We start from the raw sequence: 20,985 nt of genomic DNA, 5'->3' as shown, positions 1-20,985 counted from the left end.
ACACTGCAGTTACAATGCACTCAAACAAGTGTCAAACTGCAGTTTAACTGATTTACCTCCGCTCTGACTGTAATCGTTTTTGTAAGGATAGGTGGTTGTTTATCATATTCTGACAAGACAAATTTTTTATTTTACTGTAATTCAATATCTGACTTCATTCCAACATGAGAAGGACAGCTATTCTTAGTCTTGCTGGAGCTTCACATTACAGTCCATTCTTATATGAATATAGTATCCATGATATTTAGAAAATCACTGCCTGACTTCTAAACATGGTGAGAGGAGAGTATGTCATTACATTAAATATAGGGACAAGTATGGCATTTCATATTTAAAATGTCACATTTTTGACATTTGAAATCATGGTGTTCAAAAAATCCAATTCACTGTGTTTGTAAAGCTACAAAATAACAAACTACTAAATAAATGCTCTAATCCGTAGTGTTGTTTTGTCTTACGCATAAATAAAACAGAAGCACACAGTAAGGCGTACACATAATTTAAGGGTTCGGTGAGTAGCCTATAGTACTAGGGGTTTCTTATTTCTCCTACATGCGGGCTCATTATTGGTGGAGCCACGCCTGTCCCCTATTGGCTGTTTAAAACACCGACATAAGCTGCTGCGCGAGATGAGGATAGCATGTTGATACTAGCTATTGTTATTAGCAACCTCGGCTAATCATTATTTTTGTTCGTAGTTTTTGAGCCGTAGGCCATGCTATTGTGTAGAGCGAGCCTGCCTTCGATGGCTTTGAAGCAGGGTATAAACTCTACGGCAGAGGCAGCTTTGCAAGCAGCGCCACAACTTCAAACAAACAGACTAGCTGGCAGTACCTGGCCATTGCGTAACAGCTATACAGTTAAATGTTCTCCGGCTTCTAGTTGCGTTCTAGGTGGTTGTGAACAATCCATACTCTCATCTGATGGAACGCTGAAAAGGACGGAAACTGACATGTTTTCTGCCAAGAAATGTAACTCTGTTCGTTTTATAATCACGCAAAGGGGACAATTATTGAGTCGAGTAACCCCGTTCGGTTTTAATCTCTCCAACAAAAGTTATTATAAAAGTGTCTTCTGCCGTAACCTTACATATCGTAACATTATGTTACCGTGTAATTGGACGAAGGGAGACCAAAACATACAGATACCGCAAGTAGATGCACTTGAATCCCTGCTGTTTACGTCTGGCGCCAAGGTCTGCAATCAACGCTTTTGTCCTACATCAAATTTGCAAATGAGGGCTCTTTCATCGGTTGCTGACGCTCCCAAACGGGCGGAGGACTCGGTCGGGGTAAATTAAACTTTGGTATTTATTTAACCTATGTGACAACTAGTTTAACAATATTTGACGAACAAACATGCCCCGAAAGAAAACAATTAAACCCTGAACCCGCACAGTATATCGGGTCATTTCAACTTTTGCAGGGTATCCGTTCGTCTTGTTTTTCTAAATGACAAAGCAGTGTGAACACGTAACAGTTGAAAAACATTCATTTACAAGCTTTCTTGAAAGTAACTTGTGTACTTCACATTATAAAGGTAGTCTCCAAAATAGCAGTATGTTGCGTTTGTATGCAAGTATGTCGCCCAGATTAGCTCTCTTTTCTATTATAACCTATTATCTGTCTGACAAAGACTGTACTTAGAATGGACATATGTTGTAATTTAGGCAAATTGCTAACCTCCAAGGTGTTCATTGCATCCTAAACAACGTCATTTTATTGGATATGGTGACATTACAGATGTAGGCTGATTTTAGCAGGAAGTGTTTAATGCTACTAATTCCAGGATGTTGTTTAACTGGTTATCGAACCTCATTTCACGACACTGCCTTGCTTTTATTACCTTGTGCAATTATGCTCACCACGTACCGCATGCAGTATTTAAAACAGAATTGTCTACTGCTTGGCAAAATACATACGGTAGAAAATATTTTTGATTGTATATCGGTTTGTTCTGACCATTCTCACATAGAAACCTGAAAGGAAGATGTTTGGTCTGATAATTTCTGCATTTGTATGAAAAAGCACGTTTAAATAAGTCAAGATGGCAAGTGGCCATCTTTTGCCCTTTGTGTATAGTAATGTCTCTCTTAGCCTTTGCTAATGTATGCTCTAATGCATTCAATTCTTCTAGAGTCGCTTATGGTTACATCCTGTATCACCCACCCCCCTAACAAAAGTACCTGCACTCTGGGTCACGTAGCCTGCTTCCGAGAGATATTTACTGACATCAAAGCCCAACAATCCAGAAAGTTTTACCTGTTGGTACATGCCCTACATTACCCTTTTCCAGATTAAGTGTTTAAATTAATAATCTATCAGTATTTATCTTTCTAAAAAATACATTTACATAACTGAAACAACTTGATTTTCCTAGTCTTTGAAGGTTTGGGGTTTTTCCAGCTCTTCGACAGTGTACATTGGGACTCAAACGGTTGCTGTTAACATAAATAATTACCCAACCCATATAAACCTGCCCATACCATTTTTTTTTGCTTAAAGCCGTAAGGCATCTCTACCAACAATATTAATCTATTCAGCACATGAACACTTCTTATGCTCTTGTCACTTTCAATGTACATTAGCACATTTTAATGTATCCATTTATAGGCAGTACAACACTTACAGCGCCGGAAACAATTAAGAGACAACTGCATCTTTTTCTTTCCTTTCCAAAAAAGTTGAAGAGGAAGGGTTTGAGTGAGGAACGGAAGGGTTAAAATTAAAAGACCAATGCAAATTGAACGCTTCTGTTCCTCACTAAAAACTTTACATTTCAACTTTTTTGGAAAGGAAAGAAAAAGGTGCAGTGATCTCATATTTTTTTCCGGAGCTGTATATTTCTAATATTAAAGATTTATTTTCTTACGATCCATATTCCCATTTCTACTTGTGGAATTGCTGTTAGTCTCTGTGTATTTTTCATTTTTGCTTCATATATTTCTTAATGCTTACTGCATAGATGTGGCGTGCCATGTCATCAGAATTTCATTGTTCAGAATGACGCTATGTTGTTCGGTGCATTTGATAAATAAAAGACCCTGTAAGCGAAACTCCCCAGACTATCGCTGATGGTGAACTTAATCTAAAATCAAGTGTTATTTCTATGGCAGCTTTCTGTCCAGTGTGACCACTAAAATCTATCTGGAATGTAACTAAATTCTGAAATTCCTATGACACAAGAGGAATGAGCTAATGGATATATTATTTTGTCCTCCTCTACCCTGTTCTTCATAATAGCACGTGCTAGTGAGGGGGGCAGGGTGGGCCAGCTTGGCTGGTGCTGTGTGTTTATCTGCTGTTTGCTGCCTCTCAAAGACTGTTGCACACTCATGGGAACACAGCAGCCTTTCTGCTTTGCTCTCCTCCTTGGCACTGCTCCCTACAGACACTCACTCACATGACCTTCCCACGTCTGCTCTATTTTGTTCATCTCTTTAAACCTAAGGACATTATGTGTGTACATGTGGGTGGCCTGGAAAGCCACGTTCTGCTCTCTGGCCTCAGTCTATTGTTAGAGGAATGTGTGGCACGTCACAAAGCTAGAATAGACTTGTCCTTTTGTATTTAGGACTTAGTAAAGAAACACGAGACCTGTAATTTGGGGATGTTTGAGGACATTTAGCAGTGCTACTGGAATGACTGTAAATTTAGACCCCCGAAAGAGACTTTTTTTTTTTTTGGTAAAAAATATGGTGAGCATGACACAGGTCGTGCCTGGTTATTCCTGCTCTGGTACGTCAGCACTGGTTATTGGTTGAGTTGTTGGCATCTCATTATTATTGCATCCAGCCCCCATGTCATTAAGCTTGTTCTGGAGGCATATTTTCTCCAATGCAGAAATAATACTATTGGTTGCCACAATGTTGAGGCTGGAACTTTCTTGCTTGGGTACACATTTTTGACCAGGGTTAGTGCTTGTCTCTACCCTAAAACTAGAATCACAAGCCAGTGTCAACGAAGTGCAGTTTTTGTTTGTTTTTTACTATTTGTAATTGATTTTTCGTAAAATCATGTCCCCTTTTCATAATATCGCTGTTGGGGCTACATCCCTCAGAGCGATGTGGAAGTCCAGCACAGTCACCTGGACGTCCTCTCTAGGGGAGCCCTCGAGTGGATTTTTAGCAGGACGGATGGGCAATGAGGATGGAGGGCACGGTCCGGACGGAAAGGAATGTGGCCTGGACGTCTGCATCCAGCTCTAGCTGGATGAACATTGAAGTGACCTGGATGTCTTGCGGCAAGCATATTTTGAATGTAATAACAATGGAGTTGACTATGAAGCGATCATCAATCAAATTATGTTTAAAATCCAATTACAATATATAGGCCTATTCTGTCTGTGATGTTTATGCTAGAATTCAGGCGTCGCTACACTTTTTTCTATGATTACGAGGAAGTGTTTCAATGTTAACGGAGCATAGGTTATTTCACTTTTTAACAATATCTCTTGAAACCGTAAGCTTTGTTACTATACAGAAAGGAACATCAATTGACAAATAAACCATTTGTCAAGTCTCCTTTTATTTAATTCTTTCCTACTTTTGTCATGTCAAAATAATAATAGGCTAATAGTAATTTCTAAATATCCAGTTTCGAGTCTCTCAATTATTTTTGATTTGTTGTTTTTTTAAAATAGAAATTCTAAATCCCACCAAAACATTAACGACTGTGTAAGTAATACAAATAAATATAAAATAAACAAAGGTAAATACAGCTGCACTTTGCCTTATTTTAATTTTACAAAACAATACTCCAACAAAAAATGACCGCATGATTTATACAAATTAATTAAAACAAGTAAATGTATATCACATTTTGCTTGGCCTTGTTTGATTTTAAAATTAAAATACAAAAAACCTCACCATAATGATAGCATTTTTAATAACTAAAGTGTCAAATGTTTACTACATTGGCCAAAAAATAAATGTACCAAGACCACTGTCTACGAATTGAACAGTAAATCGCAGATGTCAATGTTGCAAATTCTGCCTTGTGCACACAGTTTGCTTGATATATACAGCAGTCTAATACTTGGTGGGTCTCCCACGGCAGTGCAGAGCTGCAGCAATACGATGTAGGCAATGAACACCATACCTCCTGCAGAGCGGTCCACAATTCTGTTGTATTCTGAGGTGTAGGATTTCTGTGTTCCACAGCACGTTGCATGGCATTCTAGATGTGTGTGATAATGTTGAGGTATGGTGACTTAGGTGGGAATGGCCAGGCCCCAAACTCTAACCATAATCTGGCGTGTCAAGTCTGTGGCTTCGCATTGTCCTCATGGAAGAGGCCAAACCCATCAGAATGAAAGCAGGACATGAACTGGTGTAACTCGTCAAAGGATGCAAACCGTGTTCACCTGTCAGAGACATTTGTAGACGTACCAGGGGTCCCATTGAGTGCCAGCTAAACCAACCCCATACCATTACGGAGCCACCACCAGCCTGTATATTGCCCTGTTGACATGCGGGATCCATGGCTTCATGGAGTTTTCCCCATACATGGATCTTTCCATCTGCCCGAAAACAGTTGGAAACGCGTCTTGTCAGACCAGACTACTCGTTTCCAGTCATCAAGTGTCCAGTGGTGGTGTTCCTGAGCCCAGGCGAGGAACATAGCTGTGTGTCGAGTATTCATCAGGGGTCCTTGAGTTGGGCGTTGGCTCCTAAAGCCCATATCCTGAAGGGATATTGCACAGTCCTCACACTGATGTTTGTTGAGGGCCCAGCATTGAATGCAGATGTTTTTTGAGGCAGTGTTGCACGCCTATCGCGTGAAACAATTCTTGCCGGCCGATACTGGTCACGTTCTCCCACAGTCTTTTTATGGCCACACTGCTCTCGTTAGATGTTTTGCCAGAATTATTGGGTTCACGGAACACCCTTGAAATGGTAGTATGTGAAAATCCAAACTTCTCCTCTAGCTCTGAAATACTATGACCCATCTAACGAACTATTAAACCGTGTTGAAAATCGCTTAAATCGTGATAACTTGCCATTATCATGGCGGAAACAGCTCTAGATGCTTCTACAGATGTCTATTGCTTTATATATGGGCTCGTCTGTACCAGTTTTTCTGGCACTTCAGTGTAGAACCCTATGAAATTATCATTGTGATAGTATGCTTTATGCGCAGTTTTGGCGTAACTGATTCGCAGCTCCAACCCCCCCACACAAACAACTTATTGATGAACTGAAAGCATTAAAAGACGGAGGCTGAAAACTGAATAGTTATCAAGGTGTCGTAACAGTGTTAATTCTTTTTTGAGTATTTATTATTAATTGATAAGGCCCTCTGTTTTTCCAATAGCCTATATTAACTTGTTTATAAATATATATTCTTTGGGCTTTGTGTTTTAATATAGCCTATAAAAAAAGAATATGTGACAAAGCTTAGGACTTTTTTTAAATAGGAAATTCAGACTTCGAGTGAGACAATAAGTTTCTAGCAATACAACATCACTCATCCCTCATGGGGTCCTGCTCAACGTCAAGCACCGCCTGTCCGTCCTGCTAAACATCCACTCGAGGGCTGCCTCTAGCAAGGATGTCCACGTCACTCTGAAGGATCTAGTTGCCACTCTAATATTTTGACCCATTTTGTAATTTCATGGTGTATTTCATGATCACAAGTGATATGTCTATCAGTGCAAGTGGGTGGTCTTTAGCCGGTGATGGACTAATCCAGTGATACTAGCCTAACCTGCAGTTGCTCGTTTTTGGGTGTTCAAACAGGGTTTTGCAGCATTAGCGGTTTTGCTGTGTTATAGCAATGTATCAAGTTTCTTTGAAGAAAGTTCTGGAAAAATCACATATGTACAGTTGTGCTCAAAAGTTTGAATACCCTTGGAGAATTGGTAATATATGGTCCATTTGTAAAGAATACACGAGTGAGCAGGCAAAACCCATCTTTTATTTCTTATGGGACTCACATTCAACTGTAGGTCATAAAAGAATGGCACAATCGTAAAACAAAACATGGTAACAAAGAAAAAAATTAACTGACCTCTGTTCAAAAGTCTGCATACCCATAGTTCTTAAAACTGTGTATTCCCCCCTTTAGCATCAATGACAGCGTGTAGTCTTTTGTAACAGTTTTCTATGAGGCCCTGAATTTTTGCAGGTGGTTTAGCTGCCCATTCGCCATTGAAAAATGCCTCCAGGTCCTGTGAAGTCTTTGGTCGTCTTGCATGAACCACGTGTTTGAGATCTCCCCAGAGTGGCTCAATGATATTGAGGTCAGAAGACTGATGGCCACTCCAGAACCTTCAACTTTTTCTGCTCTTACTACTGGAGGGTCAACCTGGCCTTGTGCATAGGGTCATTGTTGTGCTGGGATGTCCAAGAGCGTCCAATGCACAGGTTTCTTGCAGAAGAATCCCCGTTTAGGCCTTGTTTATCCCTCTCCAAACATAGCACTTATGGTTGTGACCATAAAGCTCTATTTTGGTCTCGTCATTCCAAATTACAGTGTGCCAGAAGCTGTGAGGTGTGTCAAGGTGTTGTCGGGCTTATTGTAACCGGGCTTTTTTGTGTCATTGGTTTAGTAAAGGCTTGTTTCTGGCAACTCAACTATGAAGCTCATTCTTCTGGCAGTTTGGGCTCAAATATGTATTGGTCTACCTGACCTTGACTTGGTATCAAGAGATCCCAGAATTTTCCATTTCTTGATAAGTGATTGAACAGTACTGACTGGAATTTGCAAGGCATTGGATATCTTTTTATAACATTTCCATCTTTATAAATGTCCATTAACTTGTAACACAGGTCTTTTGACAGTTCCTTTCTGTCTCCCCATAGCTCAGTATCTAGCCTGCTCAGTGCATCCAAATTAGAGCTAACAAACTTATTGATTATTTATACACAGAAACTAATTGCAATTTAAAAAGCCACAGGTGTGAGAAATTCACCTCTAATTGCCATTTTCAGCTGTGTGTGTCACCTTGTGTGTCTGTAACAAGGCCAAACATCCAAGGGTATGTAAACTTTTTATCAGGGCCATTTGGGTGATTTCTGTTATCATTATGATTTAAAAAGGAGCCAAACAGCTGTGATAATAAAAGGCTTCATTTGATCACTATCCTTAAATAAGAGTTTTTTTTGCATTATCAGTCATATTTTCTAAATCGATGCCATCATTTCACAATTTCTGCCAGGGTATGCACAACTGTACATATTCTAGTATTTGGCAATAGAAATGCTAAAACAAATAAATGCAGGTCATCGCTGCCAGTGAATTCATTAGGTCTGGTCTTTTTGGAATACCCAATGTCTTTTGACCCAATTCAAAAAATTTAAATTAAGATGTTTGCTTGTTGTTGTTTGAGCTTACATTCATCTTTTCAGCAATTTGAGCTACAGTAGCTTGTCTGTTGCATTGGACCACATGGGTCAGCATTCACTCCCCATGTGCATTAATGAGTCTTGGCCACCCTGTTGCCGGTTCACCGCTTTTCCTTCCTTGGACTACTTTGGATAGGTACTGACCACCGCGGACCGGGAACACCCCACAAGGGCTGCAGTTTTGGAGATGCTGCAGTTTTTGGAGATTATTTTGGAAGTTCATGGGTTGATCTTTGTTTTTTTTTTGCATATTCACTAGTGATAATTACCATTCGTAGGGAATAGTTCCTAGAATCTATATTTCATTAGGTGAGTAAATCTGATGTACAATGTCCGACTTTGGAATGCCATTTAAGTCGATACTAAATAAATCAATATAGCTGTGAAAATAACCTGAAATAAAGGAGGCAATACATTATAAATAAATGAGACGGTTAATATGTAAATGTGTCAGCATAGATGTTTTTGTGTTTCAAAATGTTTTTCAAAAGAAAAACTTTATTTCATAATGCCACATTTCCATTTGGTATATTCAGATGAATGGGGCGTCGTTATCTCGCAGCTTCAGACCAAAGCAACAGCAGCACTGAATTTGAATGTATGAGAGAACCGCGAATATTTCTGGCGGATAGAAAGGATAGTAGGCTACATAGTCGTTGCTCGTTGTTCTGATGTGTGCAATATCTGACTCTCAGAAAAACATCCAGTGCTTTAGTTCGCTTGATATTCGCTTCACTGACGTCTCAATTAAAATAGCTGGCAATAATACCACGCCGAGTGACTCGAGTAGCCTACTGTAAACATGCGTTTATACCGGTACTAGCGAGGAAGCACACATGAGCAGTAACTTTGGTCTTAATACATTGCAGACTGCAAAAATAGTTAGAAAGCTTGGTAGGCTGATTCTGTTTGGCTTGACATTACTATTTTGTCCAGTGCAATGTATGCCAGATAGCCTATAGAAATCCCAGAGGAGGAAAAAGACAAGGTCCTTTTGTAGGCTACAAAAACACCCCGTCTTTGTGGGTCTCTCACGGGGATAACGAGTTGATTTCATTACGAGTCTGGTCCTATGCACTGGCACTGAAATTAACCCATTTGAAATCCAAGGGCTCCTGTGACAGACCCGCAAAAACGCACCGTTCTCGTCTTATGAAACCCTTATCTAACAGCAGAACAGCTTGTTTTGCTTTGCTGCACGCTTGTCCAATCAGAAGTCTTGTGTGTTTTCACGTCACCTTTTGCTTGGGACCTCGACGAAACCGGAATTAATAAAAGTACCTGGTACCAGGTACTACCCCAACTTTTGGCCAGTGGAAAAGCAAAAAAGCCGAACCGAGTTGAGCCAGTACCATGCAGTGGAAAAGCGCCGTTAGTGGTACCCTGAACCAAAACGGTTACCACAGCATTTTGCAGCACAATGCAATACTCTCTGGTGTCTGCAAAAGTTGGTCAGGTGTTGATCCTTCAGCAAGATAATTACCATAAACATACCTCCAGGTTCAACCTGGTCAACTCAGACTATTTTATGTAAATCTTTGCCAGCCGATTTTGTAAGATATATTACGTTAGAGTAATAATTCAGGAAAAAAAACAGTAGGTTGTGTTTCAAACTGGGAACTTCTACTCCAAAGACCGGCGCTCTATCCATTGCTCCAGACAGGAACCTGCAGTGATAGGAGGCGAGTAGTGGTGTTACAACATTTAATGTTTTATGTGATTTTCTTTGTAACTTTAGCCCTAACCTTAACCCCATGCTGTGATACCTAACCTTAACCCAAACCCTAACCTGGACCTCTGTGCTGTGCTGTGATACCTAACCCTAACCAAACCTTCAACTCACCTTTTTAGTTTTCTAACCTTAACCCCAGAGCTGTGATATCCAATCTTAACCTTAACCCCAGTGCGGTGATACCTAACATGAACCTAACTGTAACATTAAAAGGCGTTTATTACTTTTTCTAGTGACCTTGGTAAGGCCACTACTCGTTCAGTCCTATTCATATACCCTGTGTTGCGCAGTGGGTACTGCACATGCCTTCTGATTCCCAATGTTGCCAGTTCAAAACACGGCTTGTACATTTTGTGCAAATTCGCAGCGTTCGTAAAATATGATACGTTTGTCTGACATTCATATCATATTATATGTTTTAATAGCGTTTGTAACATTCTACATTGTAATAGCATTCATAAGTTATGTTAAGTTTTAGCCAATTCGTAATGTATTGTATGTTATGGTAGCACAATGTAATGTAACCTAACGTAACTTAACATATCATACGAAATTGGGTGCCATGGATTTTCATAAAATAGTCTACCTAGTCCCCTGTGACCTTGTTGCCAGATTATGTCAGAACTACCTTAGTAGAAAATAATGCGGTAGGTTTCAATTTATGGAATGGCCAACAGTCTCCAGACCAAAAACCCATCGAGCTGGTTTGGGATGAACTGGGCACAAGGGTGAAAGCAAAACAACCTAGAAGTGCAACAAATTTGTAGGGACTTCTGCAATAGTGTGGGGAACTTTCCAAACAATTTGATTTCCGTTGTTGAAAGAATGCCACAAGTGTGTTTGGCTTTTATGTCTGCAAAAGGTGTCTACTTTGAGTCCAAAAATGTTATTACATTTTCTTTTCAAAGGTTGAGAGAAATATAATAAATGAGGGAATAATGTTTTTTGAATAATAGATAATAACAGAAACAAAGCCACACAAGTGAAAAAGGTTTAGAATATAATGGGGAAAAATTACATTTTGATAAACAAATCTATTCCATGATTATTTTTGTCTTCAATTGTTTATTTGTTCTATGCTTTAATTTCAGTTTAATTATATTTTAAGTAAGGAGTAGACAATTTCATTTTTCAGATTTAAAGATATACTGTTCACAGCTTTGTTTTACAAGTTAATGTGTGTCAGTAAATTGCAGTATTCCTGCCAATTCACCCCTTCTTGGGCACAGCTCTTACAACATTTCCATAGTTTAAAAGAAAAGGTGATTCAATCAAGGATTTTTGGACAATGTGTAAATTCAGACATTGCATAGACCTACTTTTTTCTACAATAAACCTGTAACCTACACAATTAGGTAAAAAAAAATTTGTCCCGTGTTTTAGTCTTTCTTTGTTTATAATACGCCTGTTTTCTATCCCAGGAATAAAGGCTGATGCCTCAGTGTTTGTTTTTTACATGCCTGAGCGCTTGGTTTTTTGCTTGTGCCTAAAGAGAAGAATGTATTCTACTACTCCCAATATGTTGCCGCCCCCTTGTCCTGTTACATGTCACTTGTACTCATCTTATGTGCTGTCTATTTGCTGTTCATCTAGTTGTTTAAATGTGTGTACACAAGTGGCTCTGGGTCATGAATAGAGAGTAATCACATCGTGGCACCATGACTCGTGAGTGGAGCTCTGACCCGCCCGCCATCAACTACAGTAGATGACATGAATAATAACTATTTTCTTGACACACTCTGTCTAATCATCTGACTCCATAGTAGGCTACACTACTGTCTGTAGTACTGAAGTGTTTACTGGAACTCCAAAGTTTAATGAATAGTTTTTATTTGGTTTTGGATAGGAATGACCCTGGGGTTTATTATTCAACATCCTGAACATGTGTCATGGATTATAAGCACTTTGTTACAAACAGGTGAAAAAAACAATCTATATAAATGTGATCAGTGATGGTAACTGCTTTGTTAATTTTCTGCTGACTCATAGACAGAGGCTCACGTGGCTTTCTTAAACTTTGAAACAATTTTCCTGGGACTGCTTTTTGCCGGACCATAAGCGGAGCCGGCTAAGAAGAGCGAATGTCTTTTACTGACTGATAGACTACCCCTTGTTCAATTGCGTAGTGGTTAGAGAAGCGGACTTGTGAAATATAGGTCCCGAGTTCGTATCTCCTCGCAGGCGAAACGAAGTACGCATTGTGAATTATTCTGTATTGATGAAAACTTTGCTGGCTAAACCGAAACCTGAAATTGAATACGTTTATATTGCGACTGTTTCTGGCATGGAAAAGTTCCACTTCAGTCTTGCTAGCTATTGGTCAATTCTTATGATTATTCCTAAGAAGTTAGTAGATACCAGTAAGCCAATTACTGGCTAATAAGCTGTTCAAACGGCCAGTGGAAAAAGCTAACAGCTCATAGACGCTATTTCTGGTGGAGGTAAACTTAATAAGAAACGTTAGTCAGTTTAACACAATCCTCAATAGTGTTTAGCGACTGGTGAAACGCGTAATGCCGTGGCGTTATGGTGAAAGACAGTGCCTCTCACGTGGAAGGCTCAAAATCTATTGTGAACAACAACATTTATTTTATTTCCACTATTCTCTCGTCGTTTCACTTAATGAAAAAGTAAGTTATCGTCACATTTCTTGATAGTTATTGTATCAATGTCATTCACAAATGAAAGAAAAAAGTATGTTTTTATGCCATGAAAGGAAAAAATTTATTCTTATGCCATGAAATGGCTTTGGCAGACTCGCTAGCAATTGCTCAATTCCTATGTCTATTCCAGTTAGTTAGTAGATACCGGTAAAGTCTATTACTGGCTAATACGCTGTTCAAACGGCCAGTGGCAAAAGCTAACAGTTCATAGACGCTATTTGTGGTGGAGGTGTAGTGGTCAGCGACACAGTCTTTCACATGGTCGACCTAGGTTCCAATCTCAATAGGGCTGCGATGGTACCGTATGTCATAACCGTATGGTATGGAGGCTCTTTATGTGTGCATGTGAACCCAAATACATTTTAAAATAGCTGCTTTGTGTTGAATGCCTCTTGAATAAATCTGAGTTAAAAAAAATGAAACAAATAAAGCTACTCTGTTTAAACAAGCTCCTCTGTGCACATTCTAATAGACATTTTAATAACTCTGTTTTGCAAGTCATACATGAGGTGGAACCAATGGGAGGTACAGTGGCGATATTGATATACCAACATTGTGGAATCAATTTGGCAGCATTTTGACCTTCTAGTAGGCTACAATGGTGATGGGCAGAGAGACGTTGATGAAAAGTTAACTGTATGTCACCACTGCTTAATGAATGTAGCCGATGCAAATGCTAACGCACCAGACAGTTTTGACAAATACATGTCAACATTGCCCCAGTATCAGTATCTTTGGAGCAACACAGAATTGCAAAATAGCAACATGACTTTATATCACCAATGCATTAAAGCAGCCCTTAGGGTCAGTGTTAATGGGATACATTTAAATGAGTCTGTATTTAGTAGGATATGAACCCATTCCTTGATTGAGAATAGAGGATGCTCAAGGCATGGTACAACCTCATGTGGCCAGAATGTCCCTCGCTTTTCTATTCCAGCCATACTATATTGTAAAACAATGTTTATGACAAGTTTACATATTGCACTTCCTTTTATTTTATGATTGTGCTCTCATCAGGCCTTAATTCGTTTTTATCAATACATATTTGCCCTGTACTGAACCGTGACCCTCAAACTACAATGCATACCATACCGTGGGTGTAGCATATTGTTATAACCCTCCTGTTTTATAATCTGAAGCAATTGTAAGACATAATGTGACTTCTGTCTTTCTATCTGACAAGGACCAGATCCGAAAAGGGGGCTCAGCCAAGGGACCTGAGGAACCCAGTCTACCAGAGTCTGAGGAGAACAAACCTAGCAAGACCCAGCAGCTGAAGAAGGTCTTTAAGGAGTATGGTGCAGTAGGCGTCTCCTTCCACATATGCATCTCCCTTATGTCTCTAGGAATGTTCTATCTCGCTGTGTCCAGGTACTCAAGCCTTTTTTATCTGTTCCATAATTTGGGTAACTTGGGGTAATCAGTTATTTTCTTATTTAGAAAAAGTGGTAAATATTTTATTAGAAATGTTTTCTATATATGCAGTAAGTTTGGACACCTACTCATTCAAGGGTTTTTCTTTATTTTTCCAGACTGAAAACATCAAAACAATGAAACCACAAATATGGAATCATGTAGTAACCAAAAAAGTGTTAAATCAAAATACATTATATTTTAGATTCTTCAAAGCGTTTTGGGTCATTGTCTTGTTAAAAAACTAATGATAGTCCCACTAAGCACCAACCAGATGGGTTGATGTATCCCTGCAGAATACTGTGATAGCCATGCTAGTGACTTGAATTCTAAATAAATCCCAGTGTCACCAGCAAAGCACCACCACACCATCAAACCTCCATGCTTCATGGTGGGAACAACACATGCTGAAGTCATCTCAGCTTTGGCGATTCCCAGTATTGGTTAGAGCGGAAAATGTACATTGTTTAAGTAATCAAAACATAACGTAGTGCAATTCTTTCAGTTTAGTCATTGTATCAATCAGTTAGTCCAAGACCAAACAATGTAAGACGTGTGTTTCAAAATAACTCTTTGAAATCCTAAAGGTAATCTGTAACTGTTCACATTAAGCAAAAATCTAAATGTGCACTAACCATCACAATTGGCTGTAAATAATTTCTATCCCATAACCAGAAGTGTGATCAATGAAGACATCATCTTCTACACTCTTTAATGCAAATAAAGTAACCTTTATTGCAGCATGTTTTTTGTCTAATAATTTGTAACAAATCCTATCAGAAATAAAATAAATACCAATTCACATTCTAATTTGCGTCAGTTCTGTCTTCAGCATTTGGCCATGATATAATTTTTTTTTTTCATGCCCTGCAGGAAGATTATTTTGGCATGGCAAATCCAAATGTGACATTGGCCCATCCAGACTCCATTCAAAACTGTTTAAAGCCTGAAAACATCTTGATTGACCATTTATTTTTAGAACCACTATTGCATTTTAAGCACCCACTGCATTTGTCATACAATTGAATTCAGGTAGGCCCCAGTGACTCTACGGATTGTGTAATGTAGGAGGTTGTTGTTCAACTGTGTCCATAGCCTAATAATAACTGTGTCCAAAGACCTAATAATGTAAACCTTCTCTCTGACTGCTTCCCAACGTTTTTTTGGCCCCCTTCCAATACCAGATGGATTAGGTCCAGATTTTCAACTATCTTACAGATTTCCCCTAACATCTGTAATGGACCTTGTCCTCAACGCCCTCCTGGCTGGCCTGGAGTCCAGTTCACTAACAACTATCACTGTGGGAGAGACTTGGGAAATTCTGTAATTGTCCCATATTCCCTATTAGTGTGCCACTTTTCCATCACAGCACACCATCTAGGGAGCCATTTAGACATAGAATACTGCTGATATTCTCTAACTAAGGAGGTTAAACCTGAATCTATTTGATACATTGTATTACTTAATACAGTTGATTTTGAGGGAGCCTCAATGATAAAGACACTGCCTTGCAATTTGCAGCTTCATTGCAAGACAGGGTTTGAATCGTACTTGCAGATTATTGGCCAGTACCGACTGGGTTTGGAGCATTGGTATATGGGTCAAATATGATTTCCTTGCCACACTCTTAACTCCTTGTGGTATCTCGCACCCCTGTTACATTCATTCAGGTATAAGGCCAAAGAGTGCTTGCCTTCTTGCGCTTAAGTATTCCAGTGTAGACTTGACCTGGTTGTGCGAGCAAAGGAATAAGAATCAAAATAGCACTGAATTGCTTCGGATGTCACTCAGTCTGTTAAGATTTGCTACGATCAATGCTTAATTCTTAATTGGATATCATTATATTATAGAGAAAAACAGGGTTAAAAAATCAATAAAACCTGAATGTTTTAGGGTCCAAATGCGCAAGATTATCTATATGATATAAAGAGCAACTGCAGCGAGAACCTCTTCACTCCTCTTGAAAATGAGAAATCCCTGTGATTGCGTCTCTAATACAGGATTTAGTTAATTTACAATGGTGTCAATAAAGATGTACTAGATTGCCCATAAATGGGATGGCAACACTCCAGTAAACTGTTTTATAAAATAGTGTCATGATTACACTTTTATATTTGTTTTTGTCTTCAGTTGTTTAAATTTATTTGAAGGCATAATGCAAATTCCACTTGTGGCTAATCCTTATTCCATATGTGGGACCTCCAAGACAAATTAAATGTTTGCTTTATGGCTTGATTGCTGTCTATCCTAATAAACAAGATCTACAACACAGCCGAATCAGGCAGGAAATGGCATAATTAACTTTGCCCAAATTAATGAATTAAAACCATGTGACCTAATCTATCAAACGCTGCATTGAATTTGGAAATTCAAACTCAGTCAACAACAGCCAAGTATTTGGACTTCAGCAATATTGGACTAAAGCAATTACTTTATTACAACAAATAATCTTCATTAGACAAGAGTTTTGACTGTGCCATTGACGGCATCCCTCTATCCCCCTATCTGCATTATATTTCCTCTTCTCCTTATATCGACCATTTTGGTGAATTCCGCTAGATATTGTTTGCCAAGACAAGTATAAGTTCAACAGGGTCTTTGAGCTGTGGCAGACTTAGTGATTTGGAGGACTGAGGAAGATTCCAGTCTAAAGCCCCCCCCCCCCCCCCCCCCCACTTCCATGCTGCATAAAATGAAAAACATTTATCATTAAAGTACACTGCTCAATAAAATTAAGAGAACACTTAAAATCACACATCAGGTCTCGATAAACAAAATATATTAAAGATCAAAATCTTTACTGTACATTGTGTAATTTGTTGAACAAAATGACAACGGTCAATGGAAACCAAAATCACAAACCGATTGAGGGGCTCAATTCAAAGTCACATGAAAATGTAAACAATTGAAATCACAACTTGTGTGAATTTCATCACGGCCACTCATAATGTGACTCAGTAGTGTGGATGGCCCCCACGTGTCTGTATGCACTCCCAACAACATCTGGGCATGTTCCTGATGAGACAGCAGATGGTGTCCTTGGGGATCTCCTCCCAGACCTGGATCAGGGCATTGGTGAGCTCCTGGACAGTCTGTGGCGCTACTTGGTGGTGTTGGATGTGCCGATACATAACGTCCCAAAAGGTTCCCAATTGGATTCAAGTCTGGGGAACATAAGGGCCTGTCAATGGCGTCAAGGCCTTTGTCATGCAGGAACTGCCTACACATTCTGTCCACATGAGGCTGGGCATTGTCCTACACCAGGAGGAACCCAGGGACCACTGCACCAGTGTAGGGTCTGAGGATTTTATTCTGGTACCTAATGGTAGTCAGGGTGCTATTGGCTAACACATGGAGGTCAGTGCGACCCTCCAAGGATATTCCTCCACTGACCCAGCGTCAAACCGGTCATGGTGGATGATGTTGCAGGTAGCATAGCTTAGTATGAACCTGCTCTCACCTGTGAAGAGAACAGGGTGCCAATGACAGACCTGCCAATTCTGGTCTTCTCTGGCGAATGCCAATCGAGCTGCACAGTGCTGGGCTGTGAGCACAGATCCCACTAGAGGATGTTGGGCCCTCATGCCATTTGGTCAGAAACATGCACAGCAGTAGCCCACTGGTGGTCATTTTGTAGGGTTTAGGCAGTGCTCCTCCTGTTCCTCCTCACACATAGGAGCAGATACCGGTCCTCCTGCTGGGTAGTTGCCCTGTCCAGCTTTTTGCATGTAATGGCCTGTCTCCTGGTATTTCCTCCATGCTCTTGAGACTAGGAAGAGAGTAGAGAGACACTGCAAACCTTCTTGCAATGGCACATATACATTTGCCGTCCTGGAGGAGCTGGACTGCCTGTGCAACCTGAATGGGCTGCAGGTACCACCTCATGCTACCAGTAGTGACAAGGACACTAGCAAAATTAAAAACTAGGGAAGAATCAGTCAGGAAGGATAAGGAGAGAGCACCACCACCTACTAAATAATTTCCTTTTCGGGGGGGTTGTCTTGCTGTTGTCTCTCCAGTGCACCTATTGTCAGTTTAATTTGGACCAAAACAGGTGACATTGATTCACAATCGCTCATGCTTCCTAACTGGACAGATTGATATCCCTGTTTAATTAACTTGTTATACTGTGATTACGTGTCCCCTTAATTTTTTCAAGCAGTGTACATACATGGGTTTACCATGAAGAGGTAAGTATTGGTTCATTGACCAGGAGGATGTCTAAAATACTTGAATAAGAATTTGACCAGTATTGGTCCTTTGTTTGAACCCTGAATGTCTGAAAGCTTCAATATATGGTACTGTATATTACAGGTATGACAAACAAAATTTTTTCGTTTCTAATTGCGGTAGCCGATAAAAAAAAAAGACATGTTAGGGTTTATGATATATTGCCAAAATACCACTGCTAATTAATTAAAATACCTTGCCAAAATTGATAATGCCTAGTTTCATTGATTTTGAGGTAAAAAAATTCATAAGCAAAACTCTGCAATAGCTTTCCCTAATGTCTCTCTCCAATAAATAAATATAACAAAGTTAAATCCACACACTATTAGAGAAAACAAGTCCTTAAACATCCTAATCAAGAATTCTGTAATAAATCTGTAGTCAGGAGAAATATGGAACATAAACCACCATGGGTTTACTGTACTAAAAGAAAAGTAGACAATCACTACAAAATAGTGGGTATACATCTTTAAGTGTGTTGCCGTTCTAAGCTGAACGCCCGTGCTAGAACTAGTGTCACCGAGTGTATTAGTTCTTCACTCATTCATCTAATAATTGGAACCAACCAGTATTGACAGTTCTACCTTTGAAAATAATTTTGTCCACAACTTGCTAATCTGCGCAGTTGTAGCTAGCATATTCACAAACTCAACCCAATTTGGACATTTGACTTGATTATTAAGTAGTGTATATAAGTTACATTTACTAACTTAATTGTTTTTATTCCACACAATCTATTCTGGCCTGAATGTGTCTTATTTGTCTCTGCTATGGCATTATATATTTTTTCTGTGTGAACATGATAGTTAAGCCTGCTGTAGGTTTAATCCCAGCCCGTAGGTCAGACAAACCATTGCTCTTGAGTCTAAAAATATACAGTCTCACCATCTTCACATCATTACATGCGCGAATGCCGCACAGAACGAGTGCGAGGAGCTGAGCTTCTCATAAGTATCTTGGAGGGGCCTCAAGTGTAGGATTTGCAGGCCTCGAGCTAAGAATAAAAATGAAATTATAATAGTTATAAATTATGCCAAGTTCACAAGGCCTCAGATAATGTGAGGCTTGAGGCACTTTCCTCAGTTTCCTTATGGTAAGTTAGCGCCTGTCTTTGAGGTAAACGATGCCACTAGTCTTTGTTTGAAATGTTGAGTTTCTGCTTGCAATGCAGCTTTTGCTTGATCGGGTTGCACAGTTCCAATTCATGAATTAGGACAAAGATTATTGATGCTAAATCCAGGCTAGGAGAGAAGGATTGTGAAATACGACACAACCCCAGGTAAGGGAGTCTTACTCTAATGTGATGAAATCTTATCCACTTGTGAAGTGTTATGGCTCCCTCTACTGGAAAAAGTTATGAAATCTCTTATAAAATGTATTTTTGTCTCTCCGGGTCTTTCATTTCCACAGCGGGATTGACATGGCTGCCATCCTACACAAGATGGGGTTTAGCGAAACCCTGGTTGAGTCCAAGTTGGCTGCGGGCACCAGCACATTTGTCCTGGCGTATGCTGTTCACAAGCTGTTTGCTCCTCTCCGTATAAGCATCACCCTGGTGTCAGTGCCCCTTCTTGTACGATACCTCAGAAAGACTGGCCTCTTCAAGGCACCCACTTCACCCTGAATGTCTGAGACCGAAGCCTTCAACTGACACTTTCTAAAAATTGACTTAAAATGTATATTTTATTCTATTGTTGAATTCCTGCTTGGAGGAATCAGGAGATGATAAGCTGAGCGGAATTGCTCCAAAGTGTAATGAATTAACTCTGATTTTAGCGTGTAAAGGAAATAGGGAATTTAACATTTATGTTGGGTTTTCTGAATTTGAAAATTACTTGACAAACCAAGTTTGCTTTTAACCCATCTGTAAATGTACAAATCCATTTTGCCTTTACAAAGTTAAGTATGCTAGATACTCATTGGTCTGTTTGAGGACATTGAGGAATTTCTGCTGTTGCTATTTGTGTTGTCAGGCCATTGTGTTAACCTTAGCTTCTGTTCACCAGTTCTAACAGAAGTAATGGTCCATGGTGATTTGTTGACCTGTGAGTTTGCGAAGTAATGCTGTGAGTTGGCCTGGAACATAATACATACGAAAAAGTGAAATACTAAAAAAGCACTATCTCTCCTAGATATATTTATTTTCAATCATATTGAACCAGTTGGCACAGGACAAAGTTAGATCTCCTGGAATTAAGATTATTATATTATTCATGTTATAAATGTTGTATGGAATGTTAAAAATGCTGTTCTTCAGGGCTAGGAGTTGCTGATGCAGTTTCTGCAGTCAGCATCTCTTTGTGCTTTCATAATTTTCTGTGGGGAATTTTGGTAAAAAAAAATCACACCTCAACTGGCTATTCTTGCTGTTAGCTAGGTTGCCATGTAATCATTTGTTCTTATGGCTAGGTGAATGAATCAGCAAATATTCAGGTTACCTTCTCTTAAAGGGAAATAATGGCAAATATCAAACATGTTTCTCTCTTTATAATCCCTCCATTCAAAAAAAGCATTTTCATTATTTAGGCACATTTTAATTATTAAGAAACTGTAGATTGTCAGATCTCTTTTCTCTAGATCTTTAAGAGTAATTCACA

At 39.4% G+C, this 20,985-nt stretch overlaps 1 protein-coding gene across 1 annotated transcript; it reads left to right on the top strand.

Annotated features, from left to right (window-relative positions):
* The first annotated feature begins 603 nt into the window (after positions 1 to 603).
* fam210b (family with sequence similarity 210 member B) lies at positions 604 to 20,546 on the top strand. The gene is made up of 3 exons (XM_013138413.3): positions 604 to 1,291; positions 13,929 to 14,116; positions 19,799 to 20,546. The coding sequence occupies exons 1-3, from the start codon at positions 716 to 718 to the stop codon at positions 20,010 to 20,012; spliced, it is 978 nt and encodes a 325-aa protein (XP_012993867.2). The 5' UTR covers positions 604 to 715; the 3' UTR covers positions 20,013 to 20,546.
* Positions 20,547 to 20,985: the final 439 nt, after the last annotated feature.

This window comes from Esox lucius, chromosome 17 (assembly GCF_011004845.1).
Source record: "Esox lucius isolate fEsoLuc1 chromosome 17, fEsoLuc1.pri, whole genome shotgun sequence".
Classification (NCBI taxonomy): domain Eukaryota; kingdom Metazoa; phylum Chordata; class Actinopteri; order Esociformes; family Esocidae; genus Esox; species Esox lucius.
The sequence above is the reverse complement of the archived record's forward strand: the minus strand, read 5'-3'. Positions and strand labels throughout refer to the sequence as shown.

Excerpts from the sequence above, each read along its gene's own strand:
- fam210b (XM_013138413.3), top strand. The coding sequence starts at position 716 with ATGCTATTGTGTAGAGCGAGCCTGCCTTCGATGGCTTTGAAGCAGGGT. Across the intron at positions 1,292-13,928 it reads GGGCGGAGGACTCGGTCGGG|GACCAGATCCGAAAAGGGGG; the intron begins GTAAATTAAACT and ends CTATCTGACAAG. Across the intron at positions 14,117-19,798 it reads TTCTATCTCGCTGTGTCCAG|CGGGATTGACATGGCTGCCA; the intron begins GTACTCAAGCCT and ends TCATTTCCACAG.